Raw genomic sequence first — 25,585 nt, forward strand, 5'->3', positions numbered from 1 at the left:
GCCATGGACGCTGAGCCTGCGCGTCCGGAGCCTGTGCTCCGTAGCGGGAGAGGCCACAACAGTGAGAGGCCCGCGTACCGCAAAAACAAAAACAATAAAACCCTTACCCTCAACTCACCTTGCGTAATCAAGAAATGAGAACATTACCTTTTAAATGAGGCTGGGGAAGAGGAGGACTGTCAGTGTGTTGTTTAATTAAGTAGATATGTTCTGTTTGTCCAAATAAGGCAAAATGGAATTGAAGCAAAATAGAATAATGCCCAATAATACATAAATTTGTAGTCACTCTTTATGCTGATCTACTTTATGTGTGATTTTAATCTCTCTATCCCATGGGCCTATTTTAGCAAAACAATATTTCAGTTTGTCAAAGATAAAGTGCACTGTGCATTGATTTCACTGTCTTGTCCATTTCCTTTGCCAAGAGGGACAGAACAAAATTTTAAGATAAGAGTGCTTCATAACAAGTGCAGCCCAAAGTAGCTCCTGGCCTCATCAGAGCTTAATGAGACATTCAATCTAAGAAATAAATTAAATGACATTTTGGGATCATGCTTAATGAAGCGGGTACCTACAGAAGCTCTAGACCGCAACAGTGTTCTCATAATCTGTGGAGAATAGGGCAGGAAAATGTCATCAATCATTTGAGACAAAATGGCACTCTGTGGAATAGAAACTCTTGAACCTCGGTAGCTCCTGGTCTCAATCATGGCCCGGAACTGGTTTCTTGTTATGTCAGTACCATAAAATAGTTTGCACGTGTCTATGTTAATTCCATAAGTCAGTGTCTCATCATTGTCATAACCACATAAAGTAGACAGTGTCTGTGAAACTCCAAAATGAACAAAGCCAGGACAAATACAATGCTGGAAAGGTAAAGTAGAAAATAGTACAATTTTCCTATAACAGAAATGAAAGTGAGTTAGGTGTAGCATGTCTAAATGAAATACTAAAGAGCCGTCCTAGTTAAGAAGAGATTTTTGTCCAAATCATATCAAAAGGAAGATAATAAGCGGTCCTAACAAAAGGATGCACTTAGCCTATAATAGCAGTTGTGATAGACCTACAAACTCATTTGGCATCTATGATTCCAAATCAACAAGATATTTCACTTAAAAATTAAGTGAAAATAATTTTAAAGTATTTTAGTATTTGCAAATACAAATATACTAAGTCATAGTTACAATTCTTGATAAGATTTTTGAAAATTATAATCATATAATGATAATTAGAGAATGAGGAAACATTTAGAGCGAATACATGTTATGTAAAGAATTCATAGAAAATAAAGAGCAAAATACTTGATCTCAGTCAATAAATGGACAAAGCAGAAAAGAAGTGATAAAGTTAATTTTAAAGATGGGAAAATACTCTCTTTCATTCACAGCCACAGGAATTTAAATTACAACAAAAGAGATTATGACTGTATATTTATTGGCACAATTCTTGAAAAGTTTCATTTTTATTTTTATACTTTTATTGAATTTATTTCTTTTCACAGCTGTCTCAATCTCTCTTTGAAAACAGGAGTAATATAAACAAAATAGATAAAAATTACTGTTTTTGAGGCTGTGGTGAAACTCATATTTATTTATTCCTGATGGTTGATATAATCTTCCTGGAAGATAATTTTTCTAGAAAATTCCAGACCAGAAAAATGTTTACAGATCTTGGCACATTTAAAGGAAATAATCAAATCAAGGAAAGGCATATATAGTTAAAGAGAGAAATTATACAGCTATTTTTAATAGTGAAAACTTAGAAGTCCTTGTGTCTCATAGCATGATACTGATTTAATGAAGTTAAACACAGCAATTTGAGTTGATCACATAATAAAAATAATTATAAGGAAAATGTAGAAACAAAGAAAGAATATTGTGCTTTAAAAATATTAAGAATAATAAATGCAAATAAAGACCATATAATTCTATAAACATTGTCTATGAACAAAGACTCAGGGGGATGGGACTTAAAAATAGAGACAACAAGAACTGATCAATGTCTTAGATTCTTGAGAGAGGGGATATTAAAAACATCCTTTCGTTTCCTTAATGCTGTTTAAAAAATAAATAAGACAGAAATTAAAATAATGCAAAGGCTTACATAATATTCCACTTAATTCTGGGCCAACAGAATGAGAATCCTACTCAAAGATATTTTTTGTAAGAACATTTGTTAGAATATTTTATTATCTTTAAACACTCAGAGATGCCACACATTCCTCTCTAAATATATATTTCCACAGAAAATAGACTATTCTGCACATTAAATTGATATAGAATTGTGTTAAACAGTCCTCTTTGGCTAAAGTAGCTAACAGAGAAAAGCAACCCTTATCTAATAGTAACTAATGCATTAATTAGACCCAAACTAATCTGAAAACAGACTGAAACAAATTAAGCAAATTAAATTCAATTTTGAAGGAAAATTTATTCTTACAATCTGAATCACAGAACTGGTCGACTCCTTGAAAGTTAATCTGCCTTCAGGAAGGTGAATATATAATCATCAAAGATAAATGGGTTTCTATTCTCTTCTTGAGTTCGATTAAGTTTTTTGAAAACAGGACCCATGTCTTGTTTACTATTATTTTCCTATCACCTCTGACAGTGTTGGTCGCACAATAAGTTCTGGATGGATGGATGGATAGAAAGAATATTTCTAGTGAAAGACACCAGAATTCTTTTTATTTCCCTGATGATTCACGCTGGTGGCAGAGTTCTTCCTTTCAAAAAGTAAAACAAGAATTTCAGTAGGGAGCAATCACAGCTGCATATGGGTTTTGTCTACTAAATATATGGGTAGTGACTGGTAAGCAACACTTACTGAAAGTATTATCTTTGTGTAGCTCCTTGAAGTTTATTAATCAGATACTAAGCAGAAAGTAAGACAACTCTTACTATCTCAATTTGATGACTGAAAAAAATAGGGGTCAAGTTCTGGCTCTTACACTTCCTAGCTTTATAACTTTGGGCATGTTACTGCTCAGTTTTCTCACCCATAAAATGGGACGGTAATGGTTCTAACTTCATAAGGTTGGTGTAAGGATTAAATAAATTCATGTAAAATATTTAGAACAGCTCTGACATATGCTAAAAACTCAATAAATGTGAGCTGTTACCACCATCATCGTTATTACATTGTATCATTATCATTGTTACAAACTTGTCCTGGACAATCTTAAAAGATGTCCATAAGTGCTTGCGGAAAGAGTAGCTTTCACCCTAACTTGGGTTTATATTCTGTTCACAGTGTTAAAGAATTTCAAATGAACCCCGTAGACATTTGTTATATGGCATCTATACTATACAACTGGTAACATTTTTGTACTATACGGATATTTTCTTTATGTGATTAAACATGCAAATATCCGGTTCACCTATTAATTTGATAAGAAACAGCAATAGAGATACTGCTAGCATGATAAAGGATTGGTTAGGAGCAGTGCTAAAACTCAATAAAATGACAGTAGGTTTGTTTCATGCTCCAAGAGATTGGCGGTGGCAAATATCAGGAGGCAATGAGGAGATAATTGCAGGTCGCTATGAGACACTGAGAATAGAATGAGGGAGTTGCCAAAATCCAAAATCCAGAGCAAATTTATAAAACATAGTCAAGGTAATTGGTAACAAAGACATAGAAACAGGGTCACAGGCCATTAAAATAACTCTGCCAAATGATATCATTCCTGCCAAGGATGCTTTTAGTGTGTCACGAGTATACATCACACTGAGTGTGCCTGATCCGTAGCATCTTAAAAGCACTGCCTGACCCTTGACAGGAATGACTGTCTTGACGTTTTTTTGGTCAAACATAACTACTTTAAACTCGCCAATTTTTGAAAATTGATTTTAGTATAAGCTCACTTGAGCTTAAAATGAGTCAAATACTAAATATTTATGTTTAATTATTGTTCAGTATCACAGGAGATATAATGACATACAAATATCATAAACTGACCGTTTGAATACATGCATTGTACATGCCTTTGTATTTTTTTTGCTTTTTGCGGTACGCGGGCCTCTCACTGTTGTGGCCTCTCCCGTTGCGGAGCACAGGCTCCGGACCCGCAGGCCCAGAGGCCATGGCTCACGGGCCCAGCCGCTCCGTGGCATGTGGGATCCTCCCGGACCAGGGCACGAACCCGTGTACCCTGCATCGGCAGGCGGACTCTCAACCACTGCGCCACCAGGGAAGCCCTATATGTTTTTAAATGTATGATCCAAGTCTTTCAATGTGCCTGTTTGGGAAAGATTTTATGACACAAGTATTCATTTTCCCTATTAAACTCCACAGTGAGTATGAAACAGCATTTTAGGACCCCATGGTAAGTACATTCATAATCACTCCACCATTTAAATAGGTTGGTCTTTTTATAACGTGTCATTTCCAGAAGTAGTCCAGATGAGGCAGAGTTGAAGAATGCTGTTAAAAAGGTATATATTTTATTATACTTGGTCTAGCTCTTTTAAAAGTAGGTAACCTTTAACAAGTACTTAAGTCCAGAAAAGAAATATAAGAGGCCATATATTCAGATTTCTTTATGGCCAAAAAAGTTTCAAATAATTCAATTCCATAGAAATAGGAGTAAAAGCCAAAGCATTAAGTTGCTATTGATATGAACTTGGTATAAGAAAGCCTCCTTTTTTTACCACCCTCCCCCCAGTCCTGGTTCAAATCAGACCTGAAAACAGCTGTTGGTATGTAAAGGTCCCAGCTTCAATGCTGAGAAGACTAACATTTCAGAAGAACTAGAACATTCTGGGAAATAAAAAATAAAAAAGAAGAAAAACAGGCACTGCTTCAAAAAAGGGGCAAGGAGGGCTTCCCTGGTGGCGCAGTGGTTGAGAGTCTGCCTGCCAATGCAGGGGATACGGGTTCGTGCCCCGGTCCGGGAAGATCCCACATGCTGCGGAGTGGCTGGGCCCGTGAGCCATGGCCGCTGAGCCTGCGTGTCTGGAGCCTGTGCTCCGCAACGGGAGAGGCCACAACAGTGAGAGGCCCGCATACCCCCCCCCCAAAAAAAAGGGGCAAGTAGTGTGATGTGAAGGAAGAAATGTCCCTAGAGTGAGCTTTCCATAAATGTTTGCTTGGGAGTCTGGAATGCATAATTATGCCACTCCCTATCGTAGTATATAATATAAATACACATCTATATACATAGATACATGAGTATGTATATATACATATATTCCATGTGCATATATGGAATAAAAGAAATTTAAATGTATCATGAAAAAGCAAGTTATTCTTATAACCCTCATATTATCAGTTTTTGTGCTGTGATTATATATATATATATAAAATATCTGGATCTATAGATATAAAATCAGCAAAAACCAACCCTATGGGGTGACTGTTGGGATCTAGTGTGGCTGATTATTGAAAGGGGAGATTGCAATAATGGGAGGAAAAAAACTCAGTGAACACCGCCTTCCCATGGAAACGTGCTGATGGCTAGGCTCCCTTCCTCCCACGGGCTACCAACCGGACTCCCCCTTCCCAAGCCACCTTATTCTCCGCTTGTTAATTTTTCTTTCTACATTTACTTCCCCTCACCTTTAATAAAGTTTGACCACAGCCAACATGTCAACCTAATATATTTGAAATACAAAGTATATCTCCTGCTTTCCTTTCTTAACAGAGTATAACGCTGTCAAAGTATGAGAGGGATTTGTGAGCTGTCAGGGATGGAAATTTCAAAGGAATGTATCAGGAAATCACTGCAACTTTATGATAAAGGAAGGCCACATTGCTTAAACTACGTAGGTGAAGGTCAATATATGTGATTCAACCTATCAAGTGCTTACTTGTCTATACTCAGCATTGCACTAACAGATAGAAATGTGGCAGCTGGTATGGACTGTTTGCCTGAAGTTTCATGGAATAAAAGATCAAAAGAAACAATATACTTACGGTATTGTTGATGGTTCCATAAGCTTGTAATAACATGCACATAAGGATATATAATTGCATAATTACATAAAGATATTGATTATAAATGCAAATATATTAAATATAAAGTCAAATACATTTGTGTCTATATATATGCATAACATACATATTCAAATTAAATACGTTCTAGTTTCATACCCTTAACTTTCTATGGGAAACACTTTTGTGACCTTACACAATATTGGACAATTTTAGCTTAAAAGGGATAGTAAAATATTATATTTCATATATATAGACTGCATTCCTTATATATATATTCATTATATTATATTCCATATATATATGTATGTGTGTGTATGTATATATAATACATTTTTTTTCTTTTCTCCCCTCACTGATCTGACCAGCATGTTTTAGGTAGAGCATAGCATCCTTAGGTTTCTTATATAGCTCTCTAGAGCCATCCAATGAGTTTTTTTTTCCTTTAACATGAGATGAGCTTCTCAACATTCATGACACATGCACCAGAATCATTCATTCCCACTGCCTTTAGAAAGAAACAAATGGTAGGTATTCAGCTGACTGTCATGAATCTGCCAGTCTCTCTGCTTGAGTCCCATAAAGCCCTCTAAGTGATGCACACATAACCTGCTTGCTTTGGAATACTGAATAGTCGTTTCTTTTCTATTTATTTTTATTCAACTAGAAACACACAAGGCATGGGAAATACAAAAAAGAATTAAAATAACTGGTTTTGAAAGAACAATCTGGTGAAATGGCATTAGCAAATATCTAAGTCCTTGACAGTCAACTTGGCTGTGGTCAAGATCATAAAATGACCTGAACACCTCAAACTTAACCCACGGCAAAGGCCCAGCAGTAGCCATCGTTAAGGGGAAGCTACTAATTCTGTAACATGTATGTAAATATCACCCTCCCCTGCCTCTGGTAAACAAAAGAACTGGAACAAATGTCATCAATAGTAGGTGAGGTACTTTAAATGCATTTTTAAAATGCAGATGTAGCTCATTTTCTACTGTAGAATTCTCTTCCCCAAAAGTAAGCTCATTCAATTTCTTATGTATTGAGTCATCTGTTAGATACCTGAAGGAAGTTTATAAGTATAACTTACACTGTAACCTTATAAGAAATGAGTAACCACCCAAATGTTTCTCCTTTTTATGGACCTAGACTGTTCTAATCAGAAGTATTCTTAAAATTAGGCATATATACAAATTGAAACACATAACATTTGATGACTACTTTGAGGGAAGCTTTGAGGAAATATATTAAAAAAAACAATAATGTGTAATTGGAGAAGGAAAATGAAATGGAAGGAAAAGAGGAGGTGACTTCCTGTGCTGCTGCTACTTGGCTGTTTTACTTACCACACCTGCTACTTTTATTTCCACTCATGTGTCAGAAGAAAAATTGCTTTCTACCTAATTCATAAGTGTGTAGTGAGGAGAAATTATATTCCACATGTGATGTGTTCTGAGTTAACAGAAGGTTATCTGCAAACATATACATAGGCCTATACACATATAGACCAAATCATAAATTAGAGAGTATACTTGATAACTGTTACGTGTAACACACACCCTAGAATGTTTCACAGATCCTGATAAATCCATCCACCTGCCTCAGAAATGAAGAATGGAAATAATGGAGTTAATTCACTATATTCAACGGCATGGGTCAAATCTTTTATTACAAACCTTTTCTCATTTGTGTTTTCTGAATGAAAATCATATGTGCACCAGCTTCAAAAACATATTCTCAACATAGAAATCTCCTTTTAAATAACTATACAGTGGTATCTGGCCTATTATCTATATTTTTATCTTGAAAGAAGTTGTTAGTAAAGGGAATAGTGAACATTTTTCCTCTTTCTGTAAGAAACTTCCAGTACTAGCTCATAACTGAAGCATTTCATGTTCTTTCTTTCTTGGTATCTCTACCACTTCTATGTTTATTAACATTTGATGAAAAATCCCTCGTTAGTTTTGTGAATTTCACACCACTAGAACCATATTCTCTTTCAACAAATTTCTGTTAGCATTTGATGATTTCCTAATGCCTACAATCTTCTGTTATATCCGGCTTAGCTTCAAAACAGATAAGAAGGCAGTAACATGGAACTGAATGAAAGAAGGCAAAATATAATACTGAAAATCCCCTTTTTTTATTGTTCTTTCTCCATGCACTGCAATATAACAAAACTACACCCACACACGTGTGTGTGCAGATTTTTCCATGCCTGTGACTATAACTCCAATTCTGAGTTCCAGATCCAGTGATAAGCTACCAACATCTGCTATCCTGTGCTGTTGTCACTGTATGTTTCAGGTGACTGATGGTTTCCTAAGAGATCAGGGGTATGCTCTTTCATATGTTTTTAATTACAAGTAATCAAATCCTGCCAGGATTGCTTTATTTTATTTTGAAAAACAATGACACCATGTAATTGTGTTTTATTTGCATGTGCCGTTTTTATTTGCCTATAAGTTAACTATCCAGTTACAGATATAAGCTCTTCTGCTTATAAACGTACAATATCACTTCCCCATGGATGCCTAGTCCTTTTTTTTTTTTTAAAAAATAATATAGTGTATTAGCTTCCCTTCTGTTTCATTAACATGTAGAACATAATATTTCAACACCACGAATTTGCAAAATGGTAGGCTGGTGTGAGCTATTCTAGGGTTTGTACTACTTTCTATTTACCAACAACCTATACGCTTTTAATCATTTCCAGTTTTGCCAATGGCAATTTCTTATAACACACTACAAGGGACTTTGCTGCATTTAAGTTACATTTTAAAAGTAAAGTACAAATTTATCCTGATACCTGTAATTTCTAAACTCTTATACAATATATCTGGGTGTTACATATGTTTCAACTATTTCTCAGAGTATATCATTTCCCTTTTAATTTTGTTCATACCTTCTTTTTTGCATTACAGAGTTTACTTTTTGATACGTATCTAGTAAACTGTACCTGTGTTTTTTACCCAAGCTTTCATGCTTAGCAAGCCCTACTCTATCCTAAGATCAGACAATAGTCACCTACATTTTGTTTTCTTTCTTCTATTGATTTATTTTGTTAACTTTTGCTTTTTAAATCTAGATGGAAGAAATCTATTTTAGGATATAGTGTGAGGTTAGGACCTATACCCTGCATCCAGATAGTTTAACCAATTATCACAGAACTACTGATTAAGTAATCCATCCTTGAGGAAGACAGTTATAGAATTTGAGACGTGATTTTGATGGCTCTACAATAAAAATGGACCTTTAGAACCTGAATGTGGACTCTTTCACTTGCTAACATAATTAATATGCTTCTGTATAGTGTTAGGCTATAAAATGGTTCATTTAATCAAGTTTATGATTTTATACTTAATTCAGGTTTAAACTCTAGAACAATACTATTTATTCTTTTCCCTCCCTTCTCATCATGGTGTTTGAAGTAAGTTACCCCAGAAGGTAGAACCACTAAAACAAATTAAACAATTTGAAAACATTTCCAGGATATTAAAATGAGAATGGGATGTCTGATTAAGAATGGTATCACTCTCAGAGAGGGAAGGGGGAAGACATATTTTAAGAACAATATGCCAAGAGAAGCACTAGCATGGATATGAAATACAGAACAAATGCAAGACTTGCAGTCATGTGACCTGAGGTTCCAGTCCTGACTCTGCCATTTACTGGCTAGTTGTGTAGTTTGGGGCACATTGCTTAGATATTTGAGCTTCAGTTTTGTCATCTATAAAATGGGAATAACAGCACCGATGTCCTCCCAGCGTTATTGAGAAAAAGTCTGACAATGTACATAAAAAAATGCACTGAAAACCAAAATAAATATGTTTATATTATATAAAGTTTTGTACAAATATAAATTATTATGAGCATAACAAACTTATTTATAGTCCTGGAATTAGAACCCATCATATATGGATTTAAATTTTCCACCTGGCTTCATATACTAATTCCAGCAGGGAAAACAAACTGACTAGGCATTTTCTTGGGACAGATAATAATTTGTAAGGATGCTAAAATCCTGCTTGATAAACAGCAAAATAAAATAAATGAATGTAACATGTTATTAAATGCATCATACCAGTACCCATTCCATTCAACTCATCAGCATAAACTTTACCAGAAAATGAAATAGCTTTTCCAGCACCAGGAGGCAGCCAAGTAAAATGCTATCAATGCCTTTCTCAAATGATACCAGTGGGGAGACAGCTTAGTCCTAGTACAAGGACAATGGAAGACCTTGAATTTTTGACAAATGTACCTTTAATTCACTTTGATAAAATAAGAAGCAAGTCAATAATTAAAAAGTGCTTGACAAACTAACAACTACATAATGAAGGTAACCAAATGCAGCACTGGCATATCAAAATATAGGAGACATGAATCTGGTAAAAGAAGAGAAATAAAAGGGACAAAGTTTAGGTTAATTTAAACATACAATTGAGTTATTTAGGAAAGAGAACAGGTAATTGATTGTTTGATTCAGAGCTCTGGACTAGGAATATGCATGCTTGGATTCTAGTTTCAATTCCATGATTTCCTGGCAATGAATTATGGGAAACTCTCTTGACTTCTCTAGGCCTTACTTTTCTCAACTGTGGAATAAGGAGATTAAACTAGATCAGCTGTTCCCAGGTGTAAGGATTCCAGAGAGCATGCCCCCCAAAGGGGGGAGATTACCTTTCTATATTGCCAAATTAGGCCATTATTTTTAAAGGAAAACTACCATTTATCACTACTACTATCTCATAAAAGTAAGACATTGATCATGAAAAGTAGTGGAAAGAAAATAATCTCAGAACAAAGGAGAAGTTCTTTATATTGAATACGTTTAACTTAACTTTATGAGTGTATGTATGTGTGTGTGTTTATGCGTGTGTATGTTTGCACGTGCATTTACATTATCATTTAACTACAGGCTGGTGAAAGGTTACAGACTGACACTGGTCCGTGGACCAGTGTTTTATGCCCAATGAAGACTAAGGGTACCACCTTGAGCTTTTATATTCCGTGGCTCTACTCTCCTTTTCCCACACTTTTTAGTTTATAAAATCGGTATGTGTATGTACATGTATAAAAAACATGTATTAGGCGTCCTTCTAGTTGCTGGATGGGATGCTGGCCCATTCATGAATCACTGAATAAAGCCAACTGCATCTTAAAAACAAAAGAACAAAAACATGTATTAGTGTTGGGTGTTAGGGGTGGGGATGGAGAGGACTTCTATTTTTTTTTTTTTTTTTTTTTTTTTGATACGCGGGCCTCTCACTGTTGTGGCCTCTCCCATTGTGGAGCACAGGCTCTGGACGTGCAGGCTCAGCAGCCATGGCTCACGGGCCCAGCTGCTCCGCGGCATGTGGGATCCTCCCGGACCAGAGCACGAATCCGTGTCCCCTGCATCGGCAGGCGGACTCTCAACCACTGCGCCACCAGGGAAGCCCCTATTTTTTTTTAAAAGTACTCATTTTTCATTGTGCCAAGGCAACATCTCTGGTCAGGGATACATTCTTTTTTGCATGTGGCCATTCTCATATTAGATTCATTGAACATACTAATTATTAGTGTTTCATTCCTTCTTTTGAGATGTCTAAATTAGACTCATATTGATCTTCTTAGCACTGATTTGGAGGACAACTAAGATTTTCCTCTTCTTTACCTTGATCAACCTAAGATTTAACTATAAATTGATGATATTATGGACTCGAAAGTTGAAAGGCCTTAAATATGAAAAGTGTCCTGTTTGTTTTACACTTGGAATCATAAGCATAGAATACTAATGAATGAATAGTAGGTTTCTTAAGGGGTATTCTCCATACTTAGCAAGGTAATTGAACTATTGTGCTAATTCAAATATAGAAATAGAGTTACACTTTGAGCAGCCCATAGCATACACCCTATTTAAAAATTTTATTTTATTGTAGTAAGAACACAACATGAGATCTACCCTATTGACAAAACATTTAACTGTATATAATACATTGTTGACTATAGATACAAAGCTGCACAGTAGATCTCTAGAGCTTACTCATCTTGCTTAACCAAAACTCTATGCCCATTTATTAGTAACTCCTCATATTCCCCCACCCCAGCAACCACGATCCCACTATCCCTCTATGACTATTATGGTATATCAAGTAAGTGAAATCATGCAGTATTTGGCTTTCTGTGACTATATGATCCAGCAATCCAACCTCTGAGTATTTATTCAAAGTAACTGAAATCAGGATCTCAAAGAGATATCTACACTCCCATGTTCACTGAAGTTCTAGTCACAATAGTCAAGTTATGGAAACAACCTTTGACTGTCTCTCTTGCTACGGAGCAAGATGGGACAGCATCCCCAGTGAGGCTCACCGCCATGTCACTCATCTGAAGCTGCTTAGATGTGTACTTTGAAAAGTTTCTAAAAGTTACACAAGATGAAGGTTAAACACTACTGGTAGTATTGAGAGTGCTTGGTTTTGAATTCCCACCATTCTCTCGAAAAAAAAAGTAGGCCCACAGAAAAACCTTTAAGCCTTTAAAACCTTTTTCCAATCAGCACTAGCACAACATTCTAGAATCCCAAATCTCCCCATTTACCCTTGTGATGACTGACGCAGCTATAACTGAAAACCTGTATCCCTCAAGATATGAGTGGTCTGATGACCAGGACATTAGACTGACACAAAGAACAGGCTACAAATACAAATGCACATGGAATTTGGTTGAAAACCAGAGCACACCACTGGTAGCTAAGCAAGTGACTAGAAACCAAGATTAAACTCGAAATCTGTTTCTGCTACTTCTTTGTTATTTAAGATTGGTAAAGCCATTTTTATACTGCCTATGTGAAACAGGCGTTTTCCAACAGCACTGGAGTTTTTGTCCTGAGCCAAAACACCCATACACGTAGCACACAACTAAACAAGCCAACAAAAAGTGCCCAGAGTTGCAGTAGGCAGCCTTTACTGCCCATGTGGTGACAATCTCTGCCTCTGCTTTTACCCTAAGAACTCTGCGATCATCATACCTGCATAGTTAAGCACCTCTCAAGGGCCTTGCCCTACAGAGGCAGGCAACACACACTGCCTGCTAGCTTTAAAGGTTACATTTTCTAACAATGAATCCTACTCACTTTTTGTTTTCTTTTTCTGTTTGGCTAGGCAAAGGGCAGGATTTTTTTTTTTTTAGTTGCTTTCTCATTTTTTTTTTTTTTTTATTCCTTTACTTGAGACTTTACTTTTGTACTCTGGGCCATTTGAGGCTGATAATTTTTAATGAACCAAATGATTTTCTTTGGTAATAGGTGGGTTTAAGTATCATTTATAATTCACTATCTGTATTCCTGAGATACATCTGGGGATGTAGTGTTTAGCCATTCCTTAGCATTGAAGGAAGGAAAGAATGAAGGAAAGAAGGGAGAGAGGGAGGGAGGGAGAGAGGGAGAGAGGAAGGAATCCTGAAGAGAGTAAGGCAAATTTTCAGAGGCCAATCTCTTTTGTGTCTTTTCTCAGAGCCTTCTCTCTGGTTAACATGACCCATGGGGCCACATTTTTCTTCTATTCTTCCAAATACTACTGCTGCTAGACCTCTAGTCAACCCTAGTTATTGATTATTCTGGGTTCACATATGGCTTTTTGTTAGTCAACATTTCTCCTGACTTTCTTTCCTCAACAGCCAGAATAATGTTTTCATTCATCTCTTGAACTTGCTTATATACCTGAATTATTTGCCCAGCTTTTCTCTTTCTATATCTACCTAATTGTAAATTACTGCACACCCTTTCCCTCTTTTTTTCAGCTACAATAGCTATCTTGGCACAGGGAAGAAAAGGTAATTTTGCCACCTCTTCTGGCTGTTATTTACCTTTTTCATTTCTTAGCTTTTTACTGGCACCCTGGCTGGCATGTGCTCATATATACCTATGGAATTCAAAACTGGATCACTAGGGAATGTAAATGATGGTGGCAGTTTCAAAGCAAGAACCATGGAAACACAAAAGTTACAATCATTTTGTACCAGTCTACAGACAGAAGGCTTTCTATGTTACATGATGTGGCATAAATGTGCTTCTATTACCATAAAAAAGTTTTAAAATTATTTTTTTAAAGTACGCACATATGAATGTAATTTAAATGCTCTATAGCATTATAAGTCCAAAGTAATTTAGAGAATAACCTTTGTTGCTTTTACTGAAAAACTAATATCTGTCTGTTATTGCAGTTATGCAGAGTAAAGAACTCAATTTCATTCCTGTGGTGGTTAAACTATGTACTCATTATTGAACAGTCTGAAGTTAAAATCAATTAAAACAGTAGAGCAAACTTCCAGTAATTTTTCAACAAATAAGTTAAACTTCCCTTTCCCTTTCATTCACAAAACTACTGGATAAACAGGAAGAAGTAATAGTAAAGCCATTTTCTTACTGTCACAGCCATTTATATTTATAATGGATATATTGCTCCTGCTTCCTCCACTCCTGGTCATATTACATAAGGGCTTCCAATCTGCCCTTAACATTCTCCTGAACCTATTCTGTGGAAGGTCTCAGATAACTATGTCATCACCAAATATGAATGCCTGACATTAGCTTACACTTTTCTACTTCTTTGGGGAAGTTGATGATGCTGTTTTACTCCCTAATGTTCTTAAACAAACAAACAAACAAAAAATGCTTTCTCTCTTTGGCTCCTGAGATGCAGCATCAGTTTTGTTAATCTTCCCTCTTTCTTAACACTCTCTTGGCAAATTCTTTCCAACCCTCATCCTAAATGTAGGCATTATTCTCCACGATTTTATCTGTAAGCGCTTCCTCTTCTGCTCCAAAGACTCTTCTTTGATCTCACCTGTTATCTTTTTGGCAACAATCCCCAAGTATCTCTCTAGGTAGGAACTTCTAACTGTATGCTTAAAATCACCCAGAGTATGCTAGCATCATTAAAAATCCATCATGATTTTCTTCCTGCTCTCTTCCTCCAGTAGATATAATTCCCAACTGCCTTGTTCCCCAAAAGAGTATCCCTTTTATTCAACCATCTTGGCTCAAAGGCTTCACTTATCTGATTCTTTTTCTCCCTTGTCTCATATTTTATCTATTTCCCAATTCTACTGCTGGACTGTCTATCCATTCCCACCGCTACAAAGTAGTTAAGGTACTCATCACATCTCACATAGAAGACAAGAAATAGCTACTTAACTGGTCTTTAATCCCTAGTCCTTCCTAATTTTCCACATTTCTGCCTGATTAGGTGGCAGTTTATGACCATACTCCCTGGTATTGCAGGATGGTAATCTCCACCATATGAATGCCAAGGTCATCATGTTACTACTATATAAGTTACTATTTTATTGAATGTATATGGGAAAGAGTCATAAAAATGTAGGTAGAGTGGAATCTCACAGACAGGATGAGGTCATTTCTGGTAAGAAATCGTGTAGCGATAAAGCATCCCTTTCGTTCTAGAAACAGGAATTGAGAGAGCGGGCAGATGTGGATGCAGACCAAATTAAGGGGTCAAAGTAACCTTTCTTTTCCATAGGTCTCCATGTGGAATGGGTCAGGCCCTGTAGGTCACATTAGCTAGAGGGGGATTCAAATTCTATACGTTGCAAACCATTTTCTTTAAGATTTCTTATACCTTCCCTGCTTCTCCCTTAGCAAAAGTCTTGGTTAAAGTATCAGTGTTTCTCAGTTGTGTTAAAGAAAATAAAGCAGCCCCAACCCTGCCCCATGTGGGTTTACCAAACAAAAGGTTTTCATGAGCTTACAAAACATGTTGAAAATCAAGAAGTAGCACGGATTATGTAAAATAACTGATGCCAAGTTACTGACAAGTCTTTCTTAGAGAGAAAAAGCAACCGAAAGGCAAAAACAGAGAATATTTTTATTTCATGATGACTCTGGGCAAATTCTCTCCATACCATTGTTAGAAAGGCATATAAGTACCTACAGGATAACAGTACAGGGGGGTAGATTTTAATTTGGTTGAAAAATTAAATTCAAAGCCTATTAATTATTAGATTGATGTCAACCCAGTAGGAGGTTTCTGATAGTTAGTTCCAGGCATTTCTTCTTATTCCTGTCTTTTTCAATATATCAATGGCATAGAAGATGTTTGAAGGTATACTTGCTAAATTTGCAAATGACACACGCCTGAAGAGATTCTAATAAGATAGACGATAGAATCAGGATTCAAAGTTTTTGTAAAAGGAAGCAGTGCTGAACTAAAACTGAACAAAATTAAATTTAACAAGGATAAACACAAATCTTACAGATTGTTAAATAAACCAAAAAAAAAAAAATCAATGGCATAGGTCCAGGGTTTGGGATAATCCAATTTGACTGTGGTTTGTACTTTTTTAAGAAATGAGGATTTCAGTTGCCCACAGAGTCAACATGTGTCCACTGCAAGATGCAATTACTATAAAAGCTAAATAGCTTGGTCTGTCATTGATAATCTAAGATGGGAACCTATACTCTACGGATTTGATCTTTAAACGTATAATGTGTAAGACATCGTTCAATAGGATTCTGCAAAGATCAGGCTTTATTTAGAGTTCTGGGTTAAATAATCTATGACATTTTAGGAGGGGCATTGACAAATTATAATAAATGAGAAGGGGAGCAACTAACATTCTGGGGAGGTCAATGGTCAAGGGACGGGTGATAAAACTATGCATATAGACCATAGAAAAGTACTTTGGAAAAGTGAACAAAATGGAAAAGAACTTCAAATATTTGAATAGCTATTATGAGGAAGAGGTAAGTCTTGGATCCTATATTGTCCCTCAGGGCAGAACTAAGTGAGAGCTTACAGGAAGACAGATCACAATTCAGTATGAAGAATATATTTTTAGTGGAAAAGGAGCCCACAGAAAGTAAGGTATTCCATGTCATTGGACATTTCTCTCTCAGGTGTGTTAACAGAAACTACTGCTGTGATGGAAAAAGAGAACAAATTAGATGATCCTCTAAGGTTCCTTCCAACAAACCAGATTTCATTATTCTATGAAACAAGTGTTACTCCATATCATAGGAGAATCACCACCTCAAAGTTTTCTACCATTTTTCAATCTGCTACTCATTCAGAGTATTACACTTTGGATGCTGTGCAAACAGAATTCCTGACTGCCCTAACATTACTAAGATGGTGTTTTGAGTTCATTTGCCAATCATAATGACTGGTCTCACTGAGCCATATATGCTTTAACCCAACCTCCCAAGTTCTAGAGGCACATTTGTAAAATAGCTAGCTGGATTTTGAATTTCAGTTTGTGACTGAGGAGTAGAGATTTTTCTTATGTGAAGCTAAGGAATAAAACCTGCCCCATTAGACTATGAGCTAAACAGTTAAACTTTCTGCCTTTCTGCTTTACAACCTGTCTCTCACTACTCTGTAATATGAATTTATACATGTATTTATATATGCACGGGTATATGTACGTTGTGCATGCCTGTATGTGTAATGTATATGCCATGTGTGTATGTGTAAATGACATGACACAGTAATAATAGAAAAAAGGTGAAGGAAAAGAAGAGAAAAGTGACAACAAAGCCATATGAGATTAAAACACTGTTTGCAACTAAGACGAGCTACTAGCAGGTTTCCAAATTGAAAACTAGAGGAAAGCCCTTGTTTGCCAATGGTGGGGAAAAGGCAAGAAGAGCAGAAGGGGAAAGAGGAAAATAAAAGCTCATGTCCCTGGTGGCAGACAACTCAATCAAGAAATTATAGTTGGATCTCCATGAAAGTATGATTTTCATGATAATCATATCTCATTATTTGGCCACAATTAGAAATATTGGTCAAATAAAAATCTCTCAAAATGGGTAGTTTCACCTGGTATGGAGTTATAGTGCTACAAATCAACAGAAGCTAGTCAGAAGTGAATTGTGCATCGTCAAATTACATTTTGCTGCTCATGAGCATTTGAAGAATAGTGCATTCAGTTCCATATCAGAGAACCTACAAAATACAAATAATGTCCATTTTCTTTCTCATTTTTTGTTGTTCATGCAGCACATATTTATCTTAGTGAGTACATGGCTTTTTAAAAGATAGCTGTAAAACAAAATAGCACTATTTGCATTTCAGAGTAATCAGTAATATACAGCTTGAATTTTGTCCAGAACTAAAACGGGGCTAAAGAGAATCTGTCTCATGCTGATCAGTTCTAAATCTGAAATTAGAGCTTTAAAAATCTGCTACAAAATGATAAAAATGCTTCTTGCATGTAATATTAAAATGTATAATAGACCCAGTTTAATGCTATGAAAGCAAAAATAAGCAATGTTCACCTTCTGAAAAGACTGCAATCTACACAAACTTGACTTCACTTCATTAATACCCAGGACCTGCTTAACCCCTTCCACCTGATCCCTGTCCTTTCCACTCCTGAAATTTTCCTGACAGCATCAGCACTCTGACCAAGGCCAACAAATTCAACAACTTTTTCATCCTCAACCCACGTATTTTCTCTTGATAATTTTGGATTGTTGATTAACTCTTTCTTCCTGAAATTTTCTCCTCCACAGGCTTTCTAACACTGCTTTTGTATGATTCCCCCACCCAGCTCCTCTAACTTTTCCTTCTCTAGCAACTCTCATTTCTTTACTCAAATGAGGTGTTCGCCAAAGTCCTCTCCTTGGCCTTCTTCCTTTCTTACACTCTTCTCTAGCAACCTCTTTTAATTTCATAATTGCAATCACTTCCTTTGTGGGGATACCTGCAAAAATAGGTCATTATTTATACCCCTGCAAACACCATATGTACATCTCCCTATTAGGCAACTCTAGCTATATACTCAATCTATACTTCAAATCAGAGAAGTTCAAAAACCATTTGTCCCCAAACAGGATCTTTTCTCTGAAATGACAACTCTCTTACTTAAAAAAATGGCATCCCTCTTCAGCAAGTTATTCTGGCTCAGAATTGTCTTTGATTTCTAACCTGTCTGCATAAAAAGTCAAGTACTGTTGAGCTATTCTTCCAAATGTCGGTTGCATCAATTCTGGTTTGGGTTCTTGCTCGGACTATTGCACTTATCTAATAGTAGTTTCTCCTTCAGTTTTTCCTCCTCCATCTTATTCATATCTCTCAGATCAATCTTCTCAAAACCACCTCTGATAATATTCCTCTGCTACTTAAAATTCTTCAATGGTTCCCCTACTGCCTTATAAATAAAATCTAAGTTCCTTAAAAATGGCATTCAGGGCTATTCTTGATAGGGTCTCAAACTTTCTTTTCAAGTGGAATTTCTCTCAATACCATACACATATCTTATGATTCAGCAAGATGGAGCACTCACTGCTTCTTAAATTTACTCTGTACTTCCTTCACCTTTTATCTTGGTATAATCTGTTCTTTCTACCTTAAATTCCAACCTCTTCTCTTCCCCCTACCTTGCCTAGCCCGCACAGGCTATACCAAGATCTCAACATATGGGAATCCCAACAAGGAATTCCACCACTTCTATGAAGCCAGGCCCCTAGCCAGAAGCTGCCCATACCTTCTCTGAAGTCCCAAAGTATTTTATGTAGCGTATTTCAGGGTCCATTTTTATCGTTAAGGATACTGACAAATGATAGCAAAGAGTGAGAGGCAAAGTAAATGGTTAATCAATGGCTCACGTCCTTAAAAGAGTGTTTATAAACTTTTCACAATCCTACAGTTTATTACATATTAACATACCATGATCTTTTTATAAAAGCTAAATGTATAGCACATTATTGGTAGCAATTTATATATTACATAAAATGATAAAATAGTTACCTACTTATAAATCTTGTAAACTCATAGAAGACTACCATTGTCACGTTAATTAAAACTAGGATTGGGATAAGGATATGGCATGGAAGCCTTTGTTAAAAAGACAGACTCAGAGCTTGGGATCACCACAAAATTAGAGCCTCCCATTCAACCAACACACATTTAACACATACACATAAGTAACCCCACCTCCACCACTAACACTACTTGACTAGGTGTTTGGTAGAGGTTGGGTTAATTTAAAGCATAGGGTAGTACAATAAGTGCAAAGAGAAATATAACGCTGTCACAGGGTTTTTAAATCATTGTCCTGAAAAGCTATGGATATACTAGTTTTTAAAAATTAATAAAATAACCACCAATACCAAAACAATCACCTTTCTGTTCCATACCTTAAAACATAGTAATACCATCATATATTTGCTATGCACCATTCTCAGAGAAAGCCCTAAACATATCCAGATCTTTAAATTAAATTTGGTTGATAACTGCAGCACAGAGAAAAAGCACTTTATGGGTAGAAAACTGGAGCACAGAGCGTTTATGCCATCAGTCAAGGTAAGAAAAAGCATCAAAGTTTTCTTATTCCCAATCTAGTGTCTTATTCAGTAGACCAGGAAGAAAAGCCAGTTAGCAGGGTGATGTGTGTGTGTGTGTGTGTGTGTGTGTGTGTGTGTGTGTGTCTTTAAGTAAGGTTTTCAGAGGTTTAATGAAAAAGTGATGCAGAAAAAAGAAACAAACAGGAAATTCCAAAGGAAAATTATAGATACTTCTATGGTTTCTGAAATGCAGTAATGAAGGAGAAAGGAAGATTTTATAGGGTGGGAGGATGGAAGAAAGGGAGGAAAAAAGGAAACAGAAATGGGGCACAACTGAAAACTTTCATATCAGTGTTCTGCTCGGAGTATGAATTCTGAAGTCAGGTAAGTCACAAAGTTTGGTGAGGAACCTGAAGCCAGCAAAGTATAAAGATATTCAGATGCACACAGTCAAGCCAGTTGGGAGGGAATACTACCAAGTGAACAGAACACTGGAATGCCATGAGATCTAGGTTCTAACCCTACCCGAGCCACTTAATCGCTAGGTGATATTTGACAAGTTGCTGAAACCCTAAGGCCTCAGGTTTCTCATTTGGAAAATAAGGTTGGACAGAACAGCATCTCAAGCCTGTTCCGAACTAACATCAGAAGACACAGGATTCCAAAAGGCAGCATCACACCCAGCTTTGAGAAGGAGGACAGGAAATTGCTCAAAGCCTACAAAGATAGCTGGATTTGGCAGGCTCTCAGATATCAAGGAATAGATGGAATCTGGAATCTAAATTCACTTGTTTTCAACTAATCAAATTTAACACAATAATCACTAAGAAGAGACATTTCTAGAGTATACTGTATGCTAAGAAAAAGGAGGGTGGAAGAGAAGACTGAACATAAAGTAGGGGAAAGAATGAGAAAAGGAACGTTAAAAAGAAAAAAAAGACATTAAAGTAGTTATCATGGGTCCATGTTATCTGGAGCTAAGGCACTTGACAGCCATTCTTAAGAACAACGTGTTTGGAGTAAGAAAAGAGCTTCTTTGTTGATGCTGAATGGTAGTAGTAGCTAGAGAAAGAACCCCTAATCTTTATGGTCACTTTCTAACCCAGATCTTTCCAATTTTACCTTGAAACTCCCTAAGTCTTGGGGCACAGGAAATTCATAGAGCACATAACAACATACAGAAAGTTGTGAGCACTCCATTTGGTGACATCTTCTAAAAACACCTGCGAAAGATAACGCCACCAATTATTCTATAAAGTAGATAAATGAGTCACAAATAAACACCAAAGAAGATAGGTTGTCAGTTAATTTGCATAGTCATCATACACCTGAAAAGTAACTGAGTTTTTATACATCTTTTGTCTTGTAAAAATATTTTTGTTAAGCTGGCACTCACCTTTGCAGTCTTGTCAAATGCTTGAAATGAATTTACCAGAACAAGTAGCACCTGGCTAAACTAATCATAGGTAGTTGTCAGCTATTTTGCTGAAAATCAGCAGTAGAAATGGCCAAACTGGGGGTGGGGGGAGTTTAAAAAGGCAGCGATTCCAACCCAACCAGTAGTTTAATACAAATATCTTAATCTCCACACAGGCTGACATCAGTGCTACAAATAATACTGCTTGCCATTCAGGCCCCAGCGTATTGCTGTTCTGGCTGCCAGAAGAATCAAGAAGGCAGTCAGGGTATTTTACTAACAGAGAATGAAAGAATATGGTCCTTTGAAAAATTTTTAGTTATTCGTGAATTTCCTAAAAGCTGGGCTCAGAAGACCTTTTTATATTTTTTCTCCCCTTTTGATTTCACTGGTCAAATAACACTTTATATTTTCCTATAATGCCAATCAATATAGAGCTATGGCACCACCTATTGTGACATTACTTAAATGCTGATATCAAATGACAACCTATTAAATACTGGAAGACTAGAACAAGACATTTAGTATTCAAGGAAATGTAAATGATTATTTTCTCCAATAGTTCCTTCTGAGACCATAATGATATAAAAGGTGGCTGTGAAATAGATGCCTCAAACCTGTTATAACTTGTTTTTAATCTAGTAGAAATCCGTTCATAATGCAGTGTGTGCACACAACTATCTTGGGTAGCAGTAGGACTGCAGGTATTAACAACATTCTTTCATCCAAGTGGCCAAAAGCTGGGATAATGGTTACTATAATCTCCTGGCTAGATATCTCTTTCAGAGTATTCAAAATGAATCCCTTTCCTCCCTCCCTCCCTCCTTCCCTTCCTTTCAGAAATACATGCTAGTATAACCGTGTATCCTCACTGATAGAGTCCCCTCTAAGTCACTATTCTCTAAGGAAAGTGTGTGGCTGGGGGCAGTCCCAAGTTAGTGTATGCACGTGTCAGGTCAAAGTGGTTCAGGTACTTCTCCTTAAAAAATGTTTTAAGAGGTTGTTCTAATTTGGAATCTAGAAGGCAGGATCAGTCAAAAATAATTAAAATGACAACGAAATCAAGTATGTGTAGTTTTACTGACAGCTCTTTTAAACAGACACATACTCTTAGAAACTTAACTCTAGGAATTAGGTTTCTAAAGAATCCCACTTTGGGGTAATTCATTATTTAAAATGTTAATGTTTCATAGGAAAACAGCTTTAAAAGCATAAAGGGATCAAATTAGTGTATGAAAGCTTTTATAAATACTTTTTTTCCCCATTAATATTTAAGACCACTAGAGATATATTAACTTAACCTTTTTCCATTGGTTAGGAGCCCTTTTCCATTACAAAGTCATAATGCATACACATCAATATTTCTTACTCACAGTAGTGACCTCCTTCCTAACATACATGGGGTGACAATCTTAAAACCCAGGTAAAATTTCTCTTGTTTTCCTTTCTGGATCCTAAGACTCCATTTCAAAACTTTATACTCTGTCTGTGACTATATGTGGGAACTTATGCAGGTCTCCCCAAGTTCCACTTTCTTCATTAGTAAAATAGGGAAAATAATAGCATCTTACCTCATGGACTGTGTGTAACGTATAAAGGAGATAATGCATATGAACAACTTATAATGTGCCATATAATAAATGCTTAATAAATGCTACTATCATTCTACTCCTCACCACTGCTATTTAAGCTACTATTCTACTAAGCTCCTTTTCTCACTTCTTAAAAATACTCGTAAGAGGAATACTTAGGATTTGCGAATACTCAATCCAAAACTCTTATGGTTGCCAAAAAGGTACATAAATATAAATCTACATATGCTAGAGATTTTCAAAAGGAAAACTTACACTTGTGGATTATCTATTGTATACGTCACGCATTATAATAGTGTAACAGAGCAAATCAAGATCCCACACAGTCACAACTATGTTCCAGCACAGGGGTAGCCTCTGGGGATACAGAAATAAATTAAAGATCAATGGAAGAGCCTGTACTTTTAGTTGTGGTATTCAGGGAGGCCTACTTGGAGGAGGTGGCAGCTTAACTGAACCTAAAATGATGGATAAGATTCGATTTTCAAAGTCCTGGATATAGGAAATCTAGGTGGAGAGAATATCATACAGACAAGAGTAAAAAAGTGCAATTGTGAGTGGTGAATAGAAAGTAAATTCAGTTCACCTGGAGTACACAGTCCTGAGTGGCAAGTTTAAGGAGAGAATTTGAACTAGGGGGCTTGATCTTCAAATCACAGTGTTTATAGATTTTGACTGTTAAATAGCAGTAATGGTAAGTTCTATGCATATGTAATAAAAAAGAGTCCCCATCAGGTACATCTCTTAAAATCTTCATTTGAACCCTCTTTTCATCATCTAAAATAATAATTTTTTTAAAAGCTTTATTTTCCCCCTGATTTTTCAGACAATGCATTCTTACTGGGAAATAGTCAGAGGCTATATAAAAATGAAAAGAATATTTTATCTTACTAATGCTTTAGTAAATACCATGTTTGAAAAGGAAGGCAAGAGATACAGACGTTTCTGTGAGCAGTAATAATATCCAAGCTATTTGGCCTTTTGAAAATCTAAACTGAGAAACTATTCCTGTCAACTGAGTTACTAAGCAACATCAACATCAGGTAAAACACCATCTCCATGGTCCCTTTTGCTGGAAATCACAACAGAAGCTTCAAGAAAATAATTTCTTGATTGACTTACACATTCCTCAAGATAGTAAACAAACTGGAAAACTATAGAGTTCAAGTAGTTCAAGGTCAAGAAAGAGAAAATACGTAAGTTTTGTCTTCAGAAAATTGAATCCTCTCCAAATTGATTTAAAAATATTTTTAAATTCTAGAAATCTATTTCGAACCATGTATTCTGTAAACTATCAGTATAACGAGAATGAAAGTGCCTCACCTACAACACAGGCATATATATATATATATATATATATATATATATATATATATATATATACATATCCAAATGGAGCTGTGTTGGATTCTGGAATGCATAGAAAGTTTATATTTGCACCTATAAGAATGTGGTATAACAAACATCATGTGACTTATAATTCAGTGAAACATGGAAAATTTCTGATTTAAAAATTGCTATAAATATAAACAACTGTTGCAGATCCCATCCAGATCTTTTCTATGGATGGGACCACTTCCTGCCCCCCTCTCTACTACCCTCTGCTGCAACTCTTCCTATATCCTCTCTTTGTATGACATGGTTTCCAGACCTACCAGCATTAGAGTATTTCACTTTTGGACATGTTCCAGTGGACTAATTGTCTAAACCGTTAAGAATATGTCAGTGAAAGCCTATTTTTACATATTCATATGTTCAATGCAGCGTTCTTCTAAAAGATAATGTTGAAAACTGGAGATAACCTAAATGTCTTAAGATAAAGAGTTTCTTTAACAAAACACAGAGTTTAAGCCATAAAGGGAATAAATGATAAAAATGATTATATTAAATATTTAAAAAATTCTGTTCATTAAAAGGCATGGTTTTAAAAAGTAAAAATAGAAGTCTTAACTGTGATAAGATATTTGCATCACATATAACTGACAATGGATTAGTATCTGCAATATTTAAAGAACTCGTTAATGGAATTAGGAAGAAGATAGCCCAAAAGAAAATGGGAAAAAGACCTAACAGTGTTTTGAATAGCCAGTAAAAATCCTGAGCCTCATTAGTGATCACAGAAATGCAATTTAAAACCACAGCAAGACACCATTTTACACTCACTAGATTGACTAAAATTAAAAAGCTTGACAATCCTTAAAGTTGGCCAGGAGGTATAGCAAAGCAAATACTAATATCCTTCTATTGAAAGTATAAGTTGGTACAACTGCTTTGGAAAAAAATATTTGGTATTATCTAGTAAATTTAAAGAGACATATGCCATCACTTGATAATTCAAATCCTAGA

General features: G+C 36.0%; 1 protein-coding gene across 2 annotated transcripts in view; it reads right to left on the reverse strand.

Moving 5' to 3' along the window:
* The window catches only part of DIAPH2 (diaphanous related formin 2), a 786,790-nt gene that overhangs the window by 251,536 nt on the left and 509,669 nt on the right, over positions 1-25,585 (reverse strand). The window contains exon 25 of one of the 2 annotated variants that reach the window (XM_060138051.1): positions 2,543-2,725. The exons of the other annotated variant lie outside the window; for it this stretch is intronic. Within the exon in view, the coding sequence (XP_059994034.1) occupies positions 2,703-2,725 (23 nt within the window). The 3' untranslated portion in view covers positions 2,543-2,702. Of the gene's footprint in view, positions 1-2,542; positions 2,726-25,585 lie in introns of those variants that run through there. 2 annotated transcript variants of the gene reach the window in all.

This window comes from Lagenorhynchus albirostris, chromosome X, assembly GCF_949774975.1.
Source record: "Lagenorhynchus albirostris chromosome X, mLagAlb1.1, whole genome shotgun sequence".
NCBI lineage: Eukaryota > Metazoa > Chordata > Mammalia > Artiodactyla > Delphinidae > Lagenorhynchus > Lagenorhynchus albirostris.